At 32.9% G+C, this 18,249-nt stretch overlaps 5 protein-coding genes across 5 annotated transcripts; 3 read left to right on the forward strand and 2 right to left on the reverse strand. All coding sequences in view use genetic code 12, as the record gives it.

Annotated features, from left to right (window-relative positions):
* Positions 1-212: 212 nt before the first annotated feature.
* DFJ63DRAFT_278500 (mitochondrial 54S ribosomal protein bL34m) lies at positions 213-392 on the forward strand (the record flags this gene model as incomplete). Its single annotated transcript, XM_064904611.1, has 1 exon — positions 213-392. A coding segment is annotated over one exon (180 nt), but the record flags the coding sequence as incomplete, so codon positions are not given.
* A 74-nt stretch (positions 393-466) lies between these two features.
* DFJ63DRAFT_98981 (uncharacterized protein) lies at positions 467-9,590 on the reverse strand. The gene has a single exon (XM_064909289.1). The coding sequence runs from the start codon at positions 9,445-9,447 to the stop codon at positions 541-543; it is 8,907 nt and encodes a 2,968-aa protein (XP_064762246.1). The 5' UTR covers positions 9,448-9,590; the 3' UTR covers positions 467-540.
* On the forward strand, positions 9,591-10,727 carry DFJ63DRAFT_98982 (uncharacterized protein). Its single transcript, XM_064909290.1, has one exon. The coding sequence runs from the start codon at positions 9,733-9,735 to the stop codon at positions 10,678-10,680; it is 948 nt and encodes a 315-aa protein (XP_064762247.1). The 5' UTR covers positions 9,591-9,732; the 3' UTR covers positions 10,681-10,727.
* On the reverse strand, positions 10,727-12,280 carry DFJ63DRAFT_98907 (uncharacterized protein). The gene has a single exon (XM_064909282.1). The coding sequence runs from the start codon at positions 12,151-12,153 to the stop codon at positions 10,774-10,776; it is 1,380 nt and encodes a 459-aa protein (XP_064762248.1). The 5' UTR covers positions 12,154-12,280; the 3' UTR covers positions 10,727-10,773.
* Positions 12,281-14,293: 2,013 nt separating this feature from the next.
* On the forward strand, positions 14,294-14,710 carry COF1 (cofilin; the record flags this gene model as incomplete). The annotated part of the gene is made up of 1 exon (XM_064904947.1): positions 14,294-14,710. A coding segment is annotated over one exon (417 nt), but the record flags the coding sequence as incomplete, so codon positions are not given.
* Positions 14,711-18,249: the final 3,539 nt, after the last annotated feature.

Consider the following 18,249-nt stretch of genomic DNA (forward strand, 5'->3'; position numbering starts at 1 on the left):
TTGACAACTAGCAATTATTCATATCAAACCATCATACAATGATAAATATAACAAGGTTAGCTCAAACCTCTACTATACGTGTAGCAGGATTAGTATCCACACGTTCATTTTCCTTACTTTCCAATCCTATCACAACCCTCACTTCATCATATAATCATGCATCCAACAGTTTATTTTCAAATAATATAATACCTAGTCAAATTACTTTATTACAATCACCTATATTATCTAGCTTGGGTCAATTGAGATTTAAGTCTAGAGGTAACACATATCAACCATCCACTTTAAAAAGAAAGAGAACTTTTGGATTCCTTGCTCGTTTAAGAACAAGAGGTGGTAGAAAAGTATTAGCTAGAAGAAAGGCAAAAGGTAGATGGTATTTAACTCATTAAACTTACCAACATCACTACGATTCATAATGTACTTGAAATAAAAACCTTGTAAATATATATATAAATAACCCATAAATAGATCCTGAAATATAAAAAAATAATTAATATTTAAAAATTATTAATAATAATAATAATCATGATTGATTATTTAAGCCTTACCGAGAATCTTTGAATAACGAATCTCAACTTCACGTATCACTTTCTGTAATGACACTATACCAAACTCATGTGTGACGTTTGGAAATTTGTTTCTATGCAATCCAAACCATTCCAATGGTGGAGTTGCATTACCTAATTCTCTCAATTGTGGAGCTTCTATAATAGGTGGTGCTAATGGTACATACCGGAATCTAGATTCATCTGATACCTTCGACATAGTTTCAGTAATAGCTTGATCAATCTCATCAGTTGGATCTTCCTCATTCAATTGTTGTCTCATGATATTAGATGATCTCCTACCTTGAGATTCAAATATTTGTTCTTTAAAATCAATAGAATCACCTGCCCTTCTGAATACAGTTCTTGATGCAACTGCAGCTCTATGAATAGAAAACATTTCTCTAATGAAATTAACCGAACCTAAATTCCATCTGATATCAACAACACCATCAAATGTTGATTGATATAAGAATTCTATAACATTTTCATTATCCTTTTGGAATGTTCTCATAGCAATCTTAAACGATGGGAATACGAAAATAGTACCACCTTTTGCTTTTGATGCATATTCCACAAACTGTTCAACAGTACACAGAGCTATAAACTCATCCGGAACAGCTTGAGTCATAGACAACGATACAGTTAAATCATTAAATTGAATATCAAGTTCATTTGAAATACCACTACTATATTCATTCTGCTGAAAATTAACTTTGGATTCATCTAATCTGACTACCAACACTTTGGAATCATTAAATGAAGTGGGGTAAACATGAATTAAAAATCTACCAGAAGATACTTCAATCTTCGTTTCTAATCTTTTCACCGTTTCCAAAATCAATTTTTCATATGCACTTTCAGTCTTCTCTTTCATACCTTTTCCATCTCTAAGGGTTTCCTTATAAGATTTTTTGTTATCCATAAGCATTCTGGAAATAGTGTTATAAATATCCAAACAATTAGAAGCTGTCAAAGAAGTTATGTATATCTCAGCTGCATCCAATCTGAATCGAATAAAAAGTCTATCTTTAGAATCACTCAAGTCACTATGTTGATTGAACACATTCATGGAAAATCCTTCAATATTGGCTATAGAAAATACATGGTAATCAAACGATAATTTCAAATGGAATTTTTCAAAACCAGCAGAAACCAAAATTAATGGAATATCAAGGATAGCTTTATCACTCATCCAACTAATTGCAGTATGAATGTTAAATTCTTTGATCATCAAGTTTCCACCAAGTCTACCTTCACAATTTAAACTAATGGCATTTACCCCTAGCTTCAAATCTTGTGACCAATCGGTAGACTTCTTTGAGATAGCCCATATCGTATCAATATTAAGTTTAGTATCACATAATGAAGGACCAAAGTCAACTCTTAAAGATATGGTACTAACAAAAAACGTAACTACCCATGGAATAGCATATGTCGTTGATACCTCTTTGAATCTCGAAGTAAGGTTTCTATTATGAACTGAATCAAGCTTATTGACAAAAGAGTCAGACGATTTGGAATACACTTCCGATTGTTGTTTAGGAAACCAAATATCAGTAAATAATTCCACATCTTGATATTGCTTCACATTAACGTAACCATCTACGTCAATTAAGCAACCAGACGATCTGAATTTCAAACCATCATGAATATCGAGAGAACTACTCAATAACACCCTTTGAATGGATATTGATGCACTAATCTCTCTGGAGTAAATATGTTGTAAAGAACCTGACATGGAATCAAATAAAATAGTTAAGTCTAAACCTGGTTCAGAAGAGTTCAATTGGATGTAGATACTATCAAGTCCAACAATCATCGCCACTTTGGCAGTTGGTTCACAACTTAATGATAACTGTTGTTTTTCAATCTTTAAACCGAAATGAATATCCATGTCACCAAATATACTATTGAAATCAACTGAATCACCTTGATTTGTTGGTGTTACCATACTTTCACTTGCTAACTTTTTAAGGTTTGAATCGGCCAGGTTTGAATTCTGCATCATTCTCTTCACACCTTCAACAATGTCAACAATTACTGGAACACATGATGCATATAAAGTATTATCAGATGGAGAAGTAAGTACCTCACCTTTTATAATATGTTTAACCTTTTCAAATTTCCTATGTTTATACATAAATGCGATTCTTACCGCTGGTGAATGTAAATACAATGATGGAGTTTCTCCTGTTTCATCGGCATCCAAACGGTAAAATAAAACGTTTGAACCCGCGAATGTAGCTACAAACTCAATTGAATCAAATGCTGATTGGATATTGCTAATGTATTCATTTGATGGTTGGTCGTCGTATTTTTTAACTGGAATATGAGCCATTCTAGCAGATCTTTTCTTAAAGAAATCTTGCACATCGTTCACTGAGTTTCCTAAGTTTTCAACAATAATCATAGATGTAGATAGAAATTTAACATCTAATTCATCACCAGTGATGATAATACGCATATTTTTCTTCTCATTAGCTTCTTCAACAGAATATATCAATTGCATATTTGGCAAAAATGCTCTATTTAAATTGTTCTTCTCACTCAGCAAACTGTAAAAATTGGACGAACTAGAACCATTTGCAACTGACAAGTAAGCATCCATCAAAGTGAATTTACCCAATTTATCTTCAGCAACAACAAAGAATCTTTCAGCACCAAAAATAACACCGGGATATTCCTTGACGGCAGTCGTGCAAAGCCAACCAGCACAAAAGTTATATGATAAAAATTGGACTGAAGTAGGCAATTTGATAGGTTCTGAACTCGACTTTGAACTCGACTTTGATTTAGATGAGGCTGTCTTTGGGGCGGCTGATTCAAATCTATGTAAAATAGCACCAACATTATCTGCGAACGATACTAATTTTATCAATGACGATGAATTCAAGCATATACGACAATATTGAGACTCGACTTGTAAAGATTGTGACCCGCATCCTTTATCCACATCGTTAAATAGCCTTATGGAAAAGTTAACATCTAAAACATTCGATAATCTGGCTGGAACTGATTTATGTATAACATAGAGTCTAGTTGCAGGAACTACCAACTCACCGTACACGGGAACAATTGTGAATGACTTCAGGTTATTTTCTTTAACGATATTTGCGACATTATATATTCCCAAACTAGTTGATTCCATTTCATATGAATATCTTGCTTCTTCAACCATTGTAACAATACCAACATAATCGTTAGCAAAGTTGATTTTGTAAACAACATTCTCAAATATATCCTTATCTTTTGTTGTTTTGACTACTTTTGTTGGTTTCTTATTGGAACTAACCGATTTAAAAATGTCCTCAAATTTTGAAATGCTATTCATAATATGTTGTTTTCTTCCTAAAATCTTCTCTGACGTTCTATTCAAGTCAGGTATAAAAATCTTCGTGTGGCCAAGACCGGAATCTAACTTTACCAATATTAATTCACCATGAGATGATATGTCTGAATTCAACCACATTTGTGAATTTTGTAGTTCAAAAATTTGTGACTTGTCAAGGAACACCAAGAAATCCAATTTCAGAGCAGACCAGTTCAAATTTAAATTACCTTGACTAGCGCTAAGCATAACTCTTGTATCCTTCGTTATACTTCTAATCACAAGACGCGGAATAGCCTCTATTACAATATTGACCTCTCCTAATTCTGCCGAAAATGATACTGAATTCAAATCTTCTAATGAAAATGGTCTTTCGTCGACATTTTTGGAATCTTTTTGACTGTCAAATGACTTTAAATAGGTAACATCTTCAGATATAATCTTTTGAATTGACACTGGAAGGAATCCTTGTTGGTCATGTGTTTTCAAAGTAATAGCACCAATGGAAAGATCAACTTTTTTAGCTTTCTCGTCTGTGCTAGCAACCAATAATCCAACTGCAGCTAGTTTAGCGGATATAATTCTGTGCTCCAAACCCCAAATATTTACATCAAATGAACCCATATCTACCGATGCTGTTAACAAACATGAATTTAAAATGTTTGCTGAAGCACAAACATCTTTTACTATTATTTCATACGAAGAAACCGGTAAAAGTATATGTTGTTGGAAGCTACGAAGATTCACTACTGTAAAAACACTTGGTGCTGGGACGGTATTTGTCTCTTCTGCTTTACTTCTAGTAGAACTCTTATTTTCGAGATTCAGAAAGAATGTTAAGCATTTCTTTATAGAGTTCAAAGTAACTGTTGTAAGCTTACTCTTATAAGAATGTGCATTTATTATCACATCAACCTTTTCTATTAGATCATCACTTGCTGATTTCTTTATGTTACCTGACAAACTTAGAAGAGTAAGGTCATCGTTTTGGTTTGAATTATCTCCTATAATTATCGATAAATTTGCGATTTCGAGATGTGTTTGAATGATATCTTTCAATTTAGACTCGTCCTTGAAAATTTTGCGGAACATATAATTTCTTTGATCTTGGTTAGCTTCCCAACTTCTCCATCTAGCAAATACATCTTTAACATCATCGTATGCGGTCGGAGGAAGTTTCCAATCACCAAGGCCAATATTCATTTCATCATACCACTCTTTAGGCAAGTTGTCTTTAATATGTCTAATTCTAGTTATGACTTTCCAAATATCAAAGAATCTAACATGATCTTTTTTGGCTCTAAGGATATATGCCGGTTTTGTAAGAACTCCAGGGTCGTGATCTATATGATAGTCAATAGCAGCCATTGATAGCTTATAAATCATTTCGGCAATTGCGTCCTTTTCACCTTTGGGCTTTTCTTGCAATGCTGCTATAACTGGTGAGATGTTTGTTTTAATATCAAGGAAAAACTGGAGTAACCATTCAATTTGTTCGCTCTGTACCTCTGCGGTGATACTCTCAATATTAATTGAATTAACAATCTCATTGTCTTCCTGGAACCAAAATTCGATATCCTTTATACTGAAGAAAAGAGGTGCCTGAAAATCGACTGGATTTGAAATATTACATAACAATTCTTTGAGGTGAAATGCGGCAACCGTTTTACCGTTATCATCTGATGCAATTTCACCAGATTTCTTAGAGAGACTCGTGGATAAAGCTAGCGAAGGCTCCACTAGTTGAATGTTTATCGTCGGCACCAAATGGGACTTTGCAAAAACTTCTCGTGGTTCTGATACATCAAAATTCCCAAAGTGTAGCGAAATATCTGGGCATACAACTCTCAAATTGGTGATCTTATTAATAGTTGTTAAATACATCTTAAGACTGCCAACCATTTCCATTTGGAAAATATCAATAAGTGCATCCGCACAAAGTTGTTTCAAACTGGCAAGTTTAGCTAAAGAAAGTAATCCATCTGGAGTGAGAAACATGTTAACCTCCTGTAATTCTAATATGAAACTATCATATCCACAGTCAGGTTCTATTTTTGTCGACGGTATAAAGTCAGCTTCATTGTAACTCAATGTAGGAAGAAATTTAGTTCTATAACTATAATCTGATTCAGAACTGACGGAGGAATTTAGATCGGTGTAAGAACCCTCATCGCTGTCAGATTCATAGGTTTCTGCAGTCACTGGAGCTGGAGCCAGAGGAAGTGATAAAGATGTCATGAAACAGCCATAAGCATCGTTGAATTTCTCACTTCTGTCTTCTGGATATAGGATAAATGGACATCTATGGAATGGAGCATCGTTCATCTTCATATGATTTATGAGTTGTTCTCTTCTGTGTAACATGCCAGCTTTTTGATCAATATTATCAAACACCAAAGATGTTTTGAAATAACCTAAAATCTTTTTCTCTGGAAATTCTTCAATGATTTGAACTTCTATGCAAGGTATTAAAGATGTTAGTTTATTGGAATATCTATTATTAAAAATATCACATAAATTGAACCTTAGGGAATCCAAGTTAGCTATAATATATCTGGAAGGTACAGCTACATCAGGAACTATTTTTATTGATGTTTTTGGACAACAGAAAGATACTGTCATACCATCATAAGTTACTGGTAATTCACTATGAAGGGCATTTTCAACATCTTTAAATCCAAATGCAATCCCAGGTATCGCAGTAGATAATGCATCCAAAATAGGAAATCCTTCTATTTCAAGAGAATCAGCTGCGAATTCCCATACACATAAGTAAGTTATTTCTTCTGGAGGAAGTCCGAACATTCTATGTGCATGAATAGATAAACCATCTATTTTTATATCTTCCTTTCCTTCTGTCAAATATGCATCTCTATAATCCACAACATTGCACATGTTATGCAAAGTCTGGGAGTTTCCTTCATGAACAAACACACCACGAACCGGACTGAAATCCGCTTGAAGATCCATATAATAATTGCAGAATCTTATATCAATGTCTAAAGAATCAAAAGCAAGTCCAACGTGATTATCACAACTATAGATATTATGGGGCAAGATTATAAGGCCATGTCTGACCTGGAAGAAGAAAAACACATCGACATCATTATCAGTTTTAACAATATTCCAATAGTCGATGTCTTCAAAATCACGAATATTTTCAACTTTTGATTCACCATCGTCATCTAAAGTATCAGTATACTCTTCGAACGTCCTAAAATGGATAAAATCACCGAAATAGTTCTCTCTGATAGAAAACAAATATCTGATTAAAAATCCATAAAACTTTAGACTGACGTAATCACCTAGACATCTAATATCAATCACATCTGAAGTATTTATTTCGACCATACTAAAAAAAGTATAAGAACCAGTTACTGAAAAGTCCTTACTACTACCCATTATCTTTGATTCTTTCATAAATGCGCTTGTTGTATGCCAAGCAGGAGTATCTAATATCAAATCGAAAGCTGAAGTGCAAAAGTTAAAGGACACTGTTGTTGATTTTGAAAATGTTCCGTTCAATGGAATGTCCACTTTTAAATCAAACGAATCACCTTGGAACGATAAGTATTTATTGTTATTAAAGTCAAGAGGGTTATTAATGATATTGGCATCATTAACATTCAAATAGATCTTATAATCATTAATTTTCCAATCGATGGTATATAAAAATTGTCGAAAGTATTCATATTGCACAGGTTCTCCAGAGGCAAAATCTTCAAATAAATCCGAGAAAAGCATGGTGTGTTCTCTTAAGAAGAATATACGAGCGTTATGACTAACTTGATTAAATACCCAATCACATTTACCATTCCATTCTAAGGGGAACCCTACATCAGCATTGATTTCATGAGTATCAGCAATAAATAATACATCGTGGTTTACAGACGTCCGTATTTCTGGTGCATTGAACATTACTCTTAATTTATTGGGCCACCCCTTTTCATTTGCAAAATAGGTAGTGAAACTTGAAACATTTGACCCCACACCAAGCTTGAATTCTAACCAGCCAAACGGAGGAGTAGCTCTTTTACGGTTTACCGTTGAACTTCTATATATTTCTTTCAACTTACTTGGTTCACGAGTTGGAACTCTAACAATTACTTCATCCTTGACAATAACTGTTGCTTGGAAACCTCCATATTGTCGAAGACTTCCGGGTAATGGTTTGGGTGATGGCTCTGAATCCCTTGCTGCACTTGGGAAGAACATATTTTGAATTGGAACTCTTTGCCTATCTGCCCATGGACCATAGTGAATGGTAGTTAATGAAAGTTCTACTTCGACCCCGAATTCAGGAAGTGTTTCAGATGTAGATTCAAACGGTACTATACCTGGCAAGTCGTAGTAGTAAATGATTCTTGTCAGAACAGAGTCTAAGATTAAACTGTACTTGGCATACTCTTCTTCAGTCTGAATTATGGATTTGGGGTCTATCTGATCTCCGACATATCTTTTTAATCCTCTCCATTGTTCTCTTAGGAAATCAGCCTCCACATCATTAACTGGTTTTGGCTTTCGAAACTTCTTTAATAACTTATCCAAAGATTTCAAAGCTATTTGAAATTTGTACCAATGTTTATATTTTTTATAATGACTTAAATCAGTTCTATATTCTGGATTCTTCTCTTCTGAATAACGGTATTTATCATGATTTATGTTTGATTTTAACCATAATTGAAACTTATCAAAATTGAAATCCCAGACCGATTTGAAACAGTCTAATATATCGGTTGGTTGTGATACGTCGAAAATCCCACTAGCAGCATCAAATGAAGCTAATAAAAGTGATGGAGTACTTGAGTTACCAAGTACAAAAGCACCTTTCTTTATTCTCACTTTTATAGGAAATATTCTTAATAAATATGCCAATACACCTTCTGATGTTACCACGGGCGACAATGCTTCCTTTTGAGTAGAAGAAGTTGACAGTATGTCATAATCAGTGGATGATGAACTTCCTCTTTGCCGTATATTTGACGTACCCTCTTTTGTAGCTTCTTTGGAGGTAAATGAAGAATCTTTACCTGAACTAGATTCACTACCATTACTTGGGAGATTGATTTCCTCATCTAAAGATTTCAATATATTCTCATATGCAACAGTTCTGTTATACATAAACACTTCCATCCCATCTATAATCAATAAGAAACGACAAGGAAGCTTCTCGTTTTGCAGCCTAGATATCTTTTTACCTGGTGATGATTGATTGATAAAGTGAAAATCCAGTAATCTTGTAACTCTAAAGATCCAATATCTCCAAGTTAGATTCATATGTAAGATAGATATAGTTTGAGTTGAAGAAGTGAGGGTCACATTTTTAGCAAACACTCTACCCCCTAAAGGGGCAATCTTTAAGGATTCGACATTAAGCAAGATTTTATACTTCTTCCAAAGGAATATCTTAAGAATAAGTGATATGATATAACCCACTAGTCGATTGAAATAGAACACAAATGCAAGCCCAAGAATAAGAGCCAAAATCCAATCAACCAAATAGATCCAACTCGAATTATTCACTAATGACGTTGAGACAACGGATATGAATTGAGATTGGAATGCCATCGTTAACGGCTACTTTGAAATGGTATAGACCAGCCACTGATGATATCTGATTCTGTTAGCTGTAATCAAACTACAGCCCATACAAAGAGACAAAATATTTAGTTGTATATAGTGCAAATATTATATACAGGCAGGGTCATGATATATTCGCGTTTACAGTGTGCACACAAACAAACAAACTGCTACCCGATCTAAAGGGGAACAAAAACAAACAAAATCTCAAATATAAACAAATGACTTCTTTACCAAGGGCTGTATTCATATAACATTGATAGCAATCAAACCATGTCAAATAGGATTGTTTCACACTTAGATAAAGAGAACGCAGTTGGACGTATTCTGAAGGTGGAAGGGAAAACATTTTCCAACAATGCTCCATTATCAGGAGATTCGTTAAAGGGAAACAATTTGAAACAAGATAAGTTTCCAAAGAAGTTTACAAGAGTCCCCTTAGGTGGTAAGAGTAATAATCAGGCCATCCCATCGTTTGATAAATCGCATTCTACATTATCCATTACTGATAAGAAGAACTTGATTAGAAGAGTTCCATTAGCAAAAGCTCCATTATTATCCAAAGCCAACTCAAGTTTGGGTTTTCTGCATCCATTAAAGGAATATAAAGTTATAGATCCTAAGTTAAATACATATTCAAAAATAGATGATAAAGTGGTTTTAAAGAAGCTTAATAATGAATTAACATCACCATCATTAAATTCCGTTACTACCTTTACCGATGAGGTGGTTAAGAAAGAGAATTTACCAACTCATCAGCATATACCCAATATTACATCTACTTTAAGTTCAAATACAAGCAAGTTAAATTCCACAAATAGAATCAATAATGATATAAATTATAATAATGTGGATCCCATCAAAAAGAGTCATAAACCATCGTTGTCGTTACCAGCGGTTTTCCCTGATTATATTGAAACTATACCTCAAAAGCATGCTCCACTTCCAAGTTATCCTGTCGGGATGGAGCCATTAGATCAACAAGATTTGGATTTCTTTTCTAAACCTTCTCGTTCTGAAATTACAAATGAAAATCGTCAAGATTATCCTGAATTACTTCATAATGAAGACCAATTGAAATTTGTGGAATTGAATCTTGATTCCAATCTCAGTTTTGATTCGTTTGAACAAAACATTTCTGATGCTGATGTTGATTTACAAAAAGACACTGGTATGTCTTTAGGATTATCTACAAAAGAGTTGGAAGATTTATTGGATTAAAATTGTCTTTTTTTTAAAAAAAAATAAAAAGACTATGGTATATATATTTACATTATGGTTAGAAAAAATCTATATATAGGAGAATTAATATAATTATTGCTGTCTGCATTCTGGTTGCAGCTCACCGTATTGTTCATAGCCATTATAATTATCGTAAGTGGAAGATGGTTTTGGTTGACTGTCTTCTTCCTTTTCATCCTCTTTTGGTAACGAATGTGATGTTTCGATAGTAAAATCAGTTATAACTTCAATATTGGCTTCTGGTAATGAATCATTATTTATAGTTTGATTTAAAATATCACTCTTATTTTGTAAGTCATTTGGTAAAAGATTTTTCATTTTTAATATATCATTCTTTTCCAAATACCAATTATCTTGAGGAAATTCTACTTCAATTTCAATAAATAAATCCCCTCTTTTAGTATTTGATCCAAACCATGAATTATTGGCACTTTTTATTGGCATACCTTCATTTTTAATTTTAATGAAATCACCTGGTTTTATAACTTTCCCCTTTGGGGTGGTGAATTTTAGACCTCTACCATCTAAATGCTTAACCACTATTTTTGAAAATCCACATAATGCTTCCACAAGAGGTATTTTAAATTTTGAATATAAATTATCACCCTTTCTAGTAAATACAGGATGATCTTTACAATGGAAAGTTAATATCACATCACCGGTTTGTTTTCCTGGATATTGATCTGATTCTTGAGGAAGTTTTATTGATTCATGACTTTTTGAACCTTTAACAATTTCAAATTCTAATATCTTAGTTTCTTCAATTAATTTTGTACCTGAACATTTCTTACATTTATCTTTTGCACGATGTATTTTTCCAGTTCCTTCACATGTTTTACAACTAACTGATTCTTGAGTTACTAAACCAGGTCCAACACTACGAATTCTGGTAGTATGTCCTGATCCTTCACAAGTCGTACACTTTTTTGCAATGGCTGCTTTTTTAAATCCTGAACCTTTACATAAAGTACAAATGATATTTCTAGTTGAGGTAGTTCTTATAGTTTTCCCTTTAAATAAATCTTCTAATGTAACCTCCACTTCGATATTAGCATCATCAGTTCTTAATTTAGTTTGTCTAGAAGATCTTTCATATCCATTGCCATTCATATTGTTAAAGAAATTATAAAAATCATCTGCCCCATATTCACCTTGACCATTTCCATTTCCACCAAACATATCTTCATAAGGACTATAACGATAACCATTCAGATTTCCATTTCCATTGGAATCAGTCGAACCATACATGTCATAATCTCTTCTTTTCGTCTCATCTCCTAAAATGTCATAGGCATGGGATATATCTTTGAACTTTTGTTCAGCTTCAGATCTTTCATCTTCTGAAGCTTTATCAGGATGATATTTCAAGGCTAATTTTCGATATGCTTTTTTAACCTCAAGATCAGTGGCACTCTCACTTATTTCCAATATTTCATATAAGTCTAGAGCCATCTTGACATTTGGGAAATCACCTTTTATTCTATTGGATCTCTTAAATAGATTTTTATATTTGAAGTATATTTTCTGATTTAATTTTTTTTTCTGGTCCTTCTTTTGTGCCTTTCTACCAAATACTTCTTGCCGTCAAATTAAAGATCCTTCTAACAAACCACAAAGCAGTTGAAAATTTGTGAACTGTGGTTTGATAGCTAATTGTTAGATTAATTGAAGTCTATGTTAAAAATAAAAGCTAATCCTAAACAAACTTCAAAAAATATTTAAAACTAAATCATCAAAAAATTTAGAATTGGTTATATCGACACGAGCAGGGTTCGAACCTGCGCGGGCAGAGCCCAGAGGAACCTGCATCCTCCGCCTTAACCACTCGGCCATCGTATCGTTACAAGAAGGATTCGAACGCTCGACCAATTGTTTTTTGGCCATAACATATATCGAAAACCTCAACCAATTGCGCCAGATCGACGCATTTTTCTCGAAATTTTTTTTTAAACTGGTTGACAATCTGTTCAAAACCATACAAAATTTTGATACACCTCTGTGTTCGGGATTTACCCCATTTGTTTATGAAGTTATAATTCAACCTTTTAATAAATAAATGTATACTTAAATGATCCAAGCAATGAAATAAATGGTTAAATAATAGATTCGACAATTGGAATTTTCATAAAACGTAAGTTTAAGATAATTAGATAATTATTCGTATTCAGCTCTATTTTAGAATGGACTAGATTGTTCGGCAAGAATTTGAACTCATCGTATTCTGAAATAGGATGTAGTGTAATTGTAGCATGAATAGGATAAAACTTGTATTAGTCAGTTTTGAGAAAACTAGAATTCTTTGTGTAGTTCTTCTTTCTTTAACTTTTTTATGTCTAATTGATGAGTCGTCTGAAAATGCTTCGAATGACTTTTTCTTTATCTCTACTGATAGCTGAACATCAGCATTTCAGTATCACTTTCATCAACTACCCATTCAAATGGATTTGTTTCTATTAAATTTCGTGTTGGTGTGGCGAATTAAAAATCAAGCATTTAACTAACCACCTCTTTAATCAGGAAATTGCAGCCAATTTTAAAAATGATTTTTTCGTTCCCCAAGACACATAGTTAAGACAAGTGTTTGATAATTTATAGAGTATTTCTTTGATTTTATGGTAACTATAAATCAAATGAATTAAAAGAGAATGTGTTAATATTGATTACAACTATGGACTGAGCTAATTTAAATAAAGAATATTTAACAAGACTTTTGAATTGTTTCAAGAATAACAAATTAATTTAAAAATTGGCAAGTGTGACACCGAAAATTAAAACAAAAAATAACTAAAAAGATAATTATAACAGTATTGAATTTTATTTTCATACTATAATATTATACCATACTAACATTACAACATATTTATACCTAATAGATACCTTTTAGATACTATTTAAGAAGTCATAACACGGTGTAATCCTTACCTCTAATCTTACAATTTTATTATGACGTATTAGTAGTTTTTCAATAAATGCGAAAAGTGACATTTTCGTATACCTGCACAAAGCAAGTGCGACATTAAATGAAAGGAGAAAGAGAAAGGAGGAGGAGACATGAAGGAAGGACAAGTTTTGATTTCTGGTTTCGAAAAACTAAAGCTGAAAATGTGTTGACTAAAAAATGTTAACAAACTATTTCTTTTAATACTTTAAATATAACGATTAATAATTAATATATATAACATAAATCACAATGGTATGTATGGATAGGGTCCCTATTGGATCAATTGCATATGAGATTGGTTTGAAGATGGATCAGAATTAGATGGATTGATGTGATGCTAGGAGTGTGTCCGTGGATGGCGGAGCTTTTGTTTGTGGTTGGTGATAAATAATGGGAATGGGGTGATTCGAACATTCATTATCAATTGAAGCTTACAATTGTCAACGGCATACTATAATCTTCAAAACGTATCTCTATGGGCGTGTTTTTATATTGAATCAAGTATACTAACAATAAATTGTATAGTCAAGATCAGGGTATGTCATAATTGAAGAATGATTGCATTCTACCCATTTTGGATTAACTTTTGAATGAAATGAATCGAATAAAAATAATGAAATAAATTGGAATAATTACTAACTTTAACTTTATTCTAGTGTTGCTGTTGCAGATGAATCATTAACTGCTTTCAATGAATTAAAATTAGGTAAGAAATATAAATATATCATTTTTGCTTTAAATGATACCAAAACTCAAATTGTGGTTGATAGTACTTCATCCAGTACTGATTATGATGAATTTTTAGAAAAATTACCTGAAAATGAATGTAAATATGCTGTTTATGATTTTGAATATGAAATTGGTGGTGGTGAAGGTAAAAGATCCAAGATTGTATTTTTCACATGGTCTCCAGATACTGCTCCAATTAGATCAAAAATGGTATATGCATCATCTAAAGATGCTTTAAGAAGAGCTTTAAATGGTATTGCTTCAGATGTTCAAGGTACTGATTTCTCCGAAGTTGCTTATGAATCTGTCTTAGATAGAGTTAGTAAGGGATTCCGTTAAGATTAGAAAAGAAGAAACTTCATCTTCTTAAGATTAAGATTAAAATTTAAAGATAAGAAAAGAAACCATTAGGATAAGGATAAAAAGCAAATAAGGATTAATCAATTGGTGGTTGATTAGTTTAATTTTTTGTTACTGCTGTGTTATTAACTATGTCATTATTTTAGTTTTAATTTATTATTACTATTTTGTTTTTTATTGAGATGATGTCTATGTAAAGATCGAATGTGATTGATTGACCTGAACCAAATGTAATGATTGCAGTTATTTCTCTACCATACTGTAATACTATTTACTTATACCATGCGACCAAAAAAGGAGGTGTTTCCGAAATGTCTCTCCATTTCAATTTTCATCATTTTTTATACGCGACATTGCCCTAAACTGAAGTGGAGGAGGATACATCTATAAAAAACTTGTTCAATCAGGAATGGTAAATTTTATTTAAGGAGGGGTTTGGTTTTAAATCTTATACGATTTATAGATTGAACTATGATTAAATAGAGTTCAATTTTATGTTGAATTTTTGTAATATTTAATTGATAAGGTAGTGACTGTAGAGTATTAACTATCAGGCTAAATATGTATTGTAAAATCTCTATAGTAATCTTTATATCAATGTAGTATCATAATTCAAATATGGTATGGCTGTTTAGGGTTTAAAAAAATCATACAAATTTTTTTTTTCTGTGGTAAAAGGAAAGTTTGATTTCATTTACAACAATCTTTAAATTTTTGATCTTTTCTTTCATAGTATCATCGATTGATATAGAATTCGTTAGATAGATCTAAGAATTGATAGTCTATCACTGTTCATATCTTCTTCCTATCCCATCGATCCATCAAATCAACCCTTATATCATTGCAGTTATTTTGTGGTGTTGATAATCATTATCTGGATTTTCGTATCTTAATTGAAAATACCATCCCCATCATCCTATTTCCACCAATCGTTAGAACTTATCATAATCTAAGTATTACATATATTAGATACCTTTCGTTAATCATAATCTTTATATCAAAGTCATCATCTTAGCATATATATCCATTTAGCATTATCCGTACACGTCCAATCCAATCCAATCCAATCGAACTACGGTACAGGAACTTTTTATTCAATAATAGGTACTCCTTCTCTTCAACTAAAAGAAGTAAACAAATCAGAAACATTATAAACATAGGATAAGAACTGTAAAATTATAGCTAAACGCTCTCCAAAATATTATTATGGCTGCTCCTCCTCAAAAACCAAGAGCTACTCTTGAACAAAAAATTCAAATCTTGGACTTTTATCACGATTCAAATAGACCTCAACTGGAAACAGTTGATCATTATAAAGATACCATATCCATCTCAACTTCATCATTCAGTGAATGGCTTAAAAATGAAGATGATTTAAGAAATAGATTCCAAGCTTCTTCGAATTTTACTAAAAATAGTAAAAGAAAAGTTAAATATAAATATGAAAAAATCAATCATGCCATGGATTCTCTTGTGAAACGAAGATTAGAAAGAAATGAACCTATAAATGAACCTATCCTTAGAGAACATTGGTCAATCTATGCTCATCAATTCGGTGTGGATGATCCAAAACGTTTAGTTGGTTTCAGTCATGGTTGGTTAAGTCAATTTAAAAAGAGACATGGTCTTAATAGAAAAAGATTAAGTGGTCATTCTCGGGGTTCATTAAGTCCTTCCCTTGAAGCTTCTCCTTTAAGTAATGATAATAATACTAATGGGTCAGTAAGTCCTGGTTTAAATGGATCTGCCACTAATAATAATTCAGTATCCATTAATAATCTTAATAATTCCCCTCATTCTCAATCTTCAAATGATTCAGGTTCAGGATCACCAAATGCTTTAGCCACAAATCCAGTCAATTCCTTCAATAATAATGGTAATGCCAACAATGGTGGGTCTGATACTGGATTTGAACCAATTCTTGGTACAAATAATGAAAATGATTCTTCTTCAAATTCAAATGGTTCTCAACCTACAATAGCTTCCAATACCAATACATCTTCATCCAATGCAAATAATACCAATAATTTCCCCCCTACGACATCCTCATCGAATGGTAGTTATGATTTATTAAATCCTCAACTTTCTAATAATAATGGTAATTCTGATTCTTCAAATAATCAATTCCGTCCTCAGCAAAGTCTAAATTTCTCAAATGGTACTCCAATGGCACTTTATCAACAACAAAAGAAACAACAACATCAACATCAACAACAGCAACAACAACAATTGCCACCTACTCCACCAACAACCCTTTCAGGCACAGGTTCATCTTCATCTCATAAATCTTCAAGGTATCATAAATCAAAAGATCCTCAATCTACGTTTGAATACCAACAAGCTAGAGCTCATTATGAAAAACAAAGACAACAATTCGAGCATAGGTTAACTAGATCATCTACCAGGAATAGTGCTAATAATTCGTCTAACAATCATATGAATACTAGTTCTAACGCAAGTACAAATTCAACTCCTGATAGTACTAATAATGGTAATATCAACAAAGTCCAAGCTCCACTTCAACCAATCCAACCAGTACCCATATCATCTTCCTCACCCAACAACAAAGCTCAACAACCAATGGATGCTGCTAGCTTATTACAACCATCATTATTAGATCTGGCTCAAGGTATTAATGCAGCTGATATTGAAAGATTCATATATATGTTTGCTGACAGATTTTTCCATGATCATCAATATGAATATCCTCAGACTATTAAAGTGTTTCAAGACTTTAAGACTTCTTTTTTTAATGAACGTATTGTGAAGATTAGAACTATGCAACAACAGCAGCAACAAGTTCAACTGCACCTGCAACAACAAGTTCAACCACAACAACTGCAAGTTCCGCTGCAAGCTCAGCAACAACAGCAACAGCTTGTTCAACAACAGCAACAAGCTCAACAGCAAGCTCAACAAGTTCAGCAACAACAACAACATCTAATTCAACAACAGCAACAACAACATAATCACCACCACCAACAACAGCAACATAGTCATCTACTGAAACAACAACATCAAATTCAACAAGCTTTAAACTCGGACCCCTTAGCTCAACTTCAAATGCGTAATCAATATCAATCGGGTAATATCCAATCCCAACAACAACAACAGCAGCAGCAGCAGCAGCAGCAGCAACAACAACAACAACTTCAACAACAACAACATCATTCTCATCATCTGCAACAGAATCAACAAGACCAACAACAACAACAAACGTCGCCGATAACCAATATGGATGATTTCTTCCTTCGTGCTGCTGTATCCGGTCAAAATAATCCCATCAACATCAATACCAATGGTTCATCTGGTAATAGCCTCCAACAAGTTCAACAACAACAAGTTCAACAACAACATAGAGTAAGGAATTCAACGTTAGGGTTATTACCGCGAAATCATTCTAGACAGCAAAGAAATCCCAATATGTTAATATCAAATGATTTGGATCATAATCAGAATAAGAGTAGATTACCATAGAGAGTTCATTATCAACATCCAGTATTATATCAAACAAAATT

The sequence above is a fragment of the Scheffersomyces coipomensis genome (genome assembly GCF_036884675.1).
Source record: "Scheffersomyces coipomensis strain NRRL Y-17651 chromosome Unknown DFJ63scaffold_3, whole genome shotgun sequence".
Lineage (NCBI taxonomy): Eukaryota > Fungi > Ascomycota > Pichiomycetes > Serinales > Debaryomycetaceae > Scheffersomyces > Scheffersomyces coipomensis.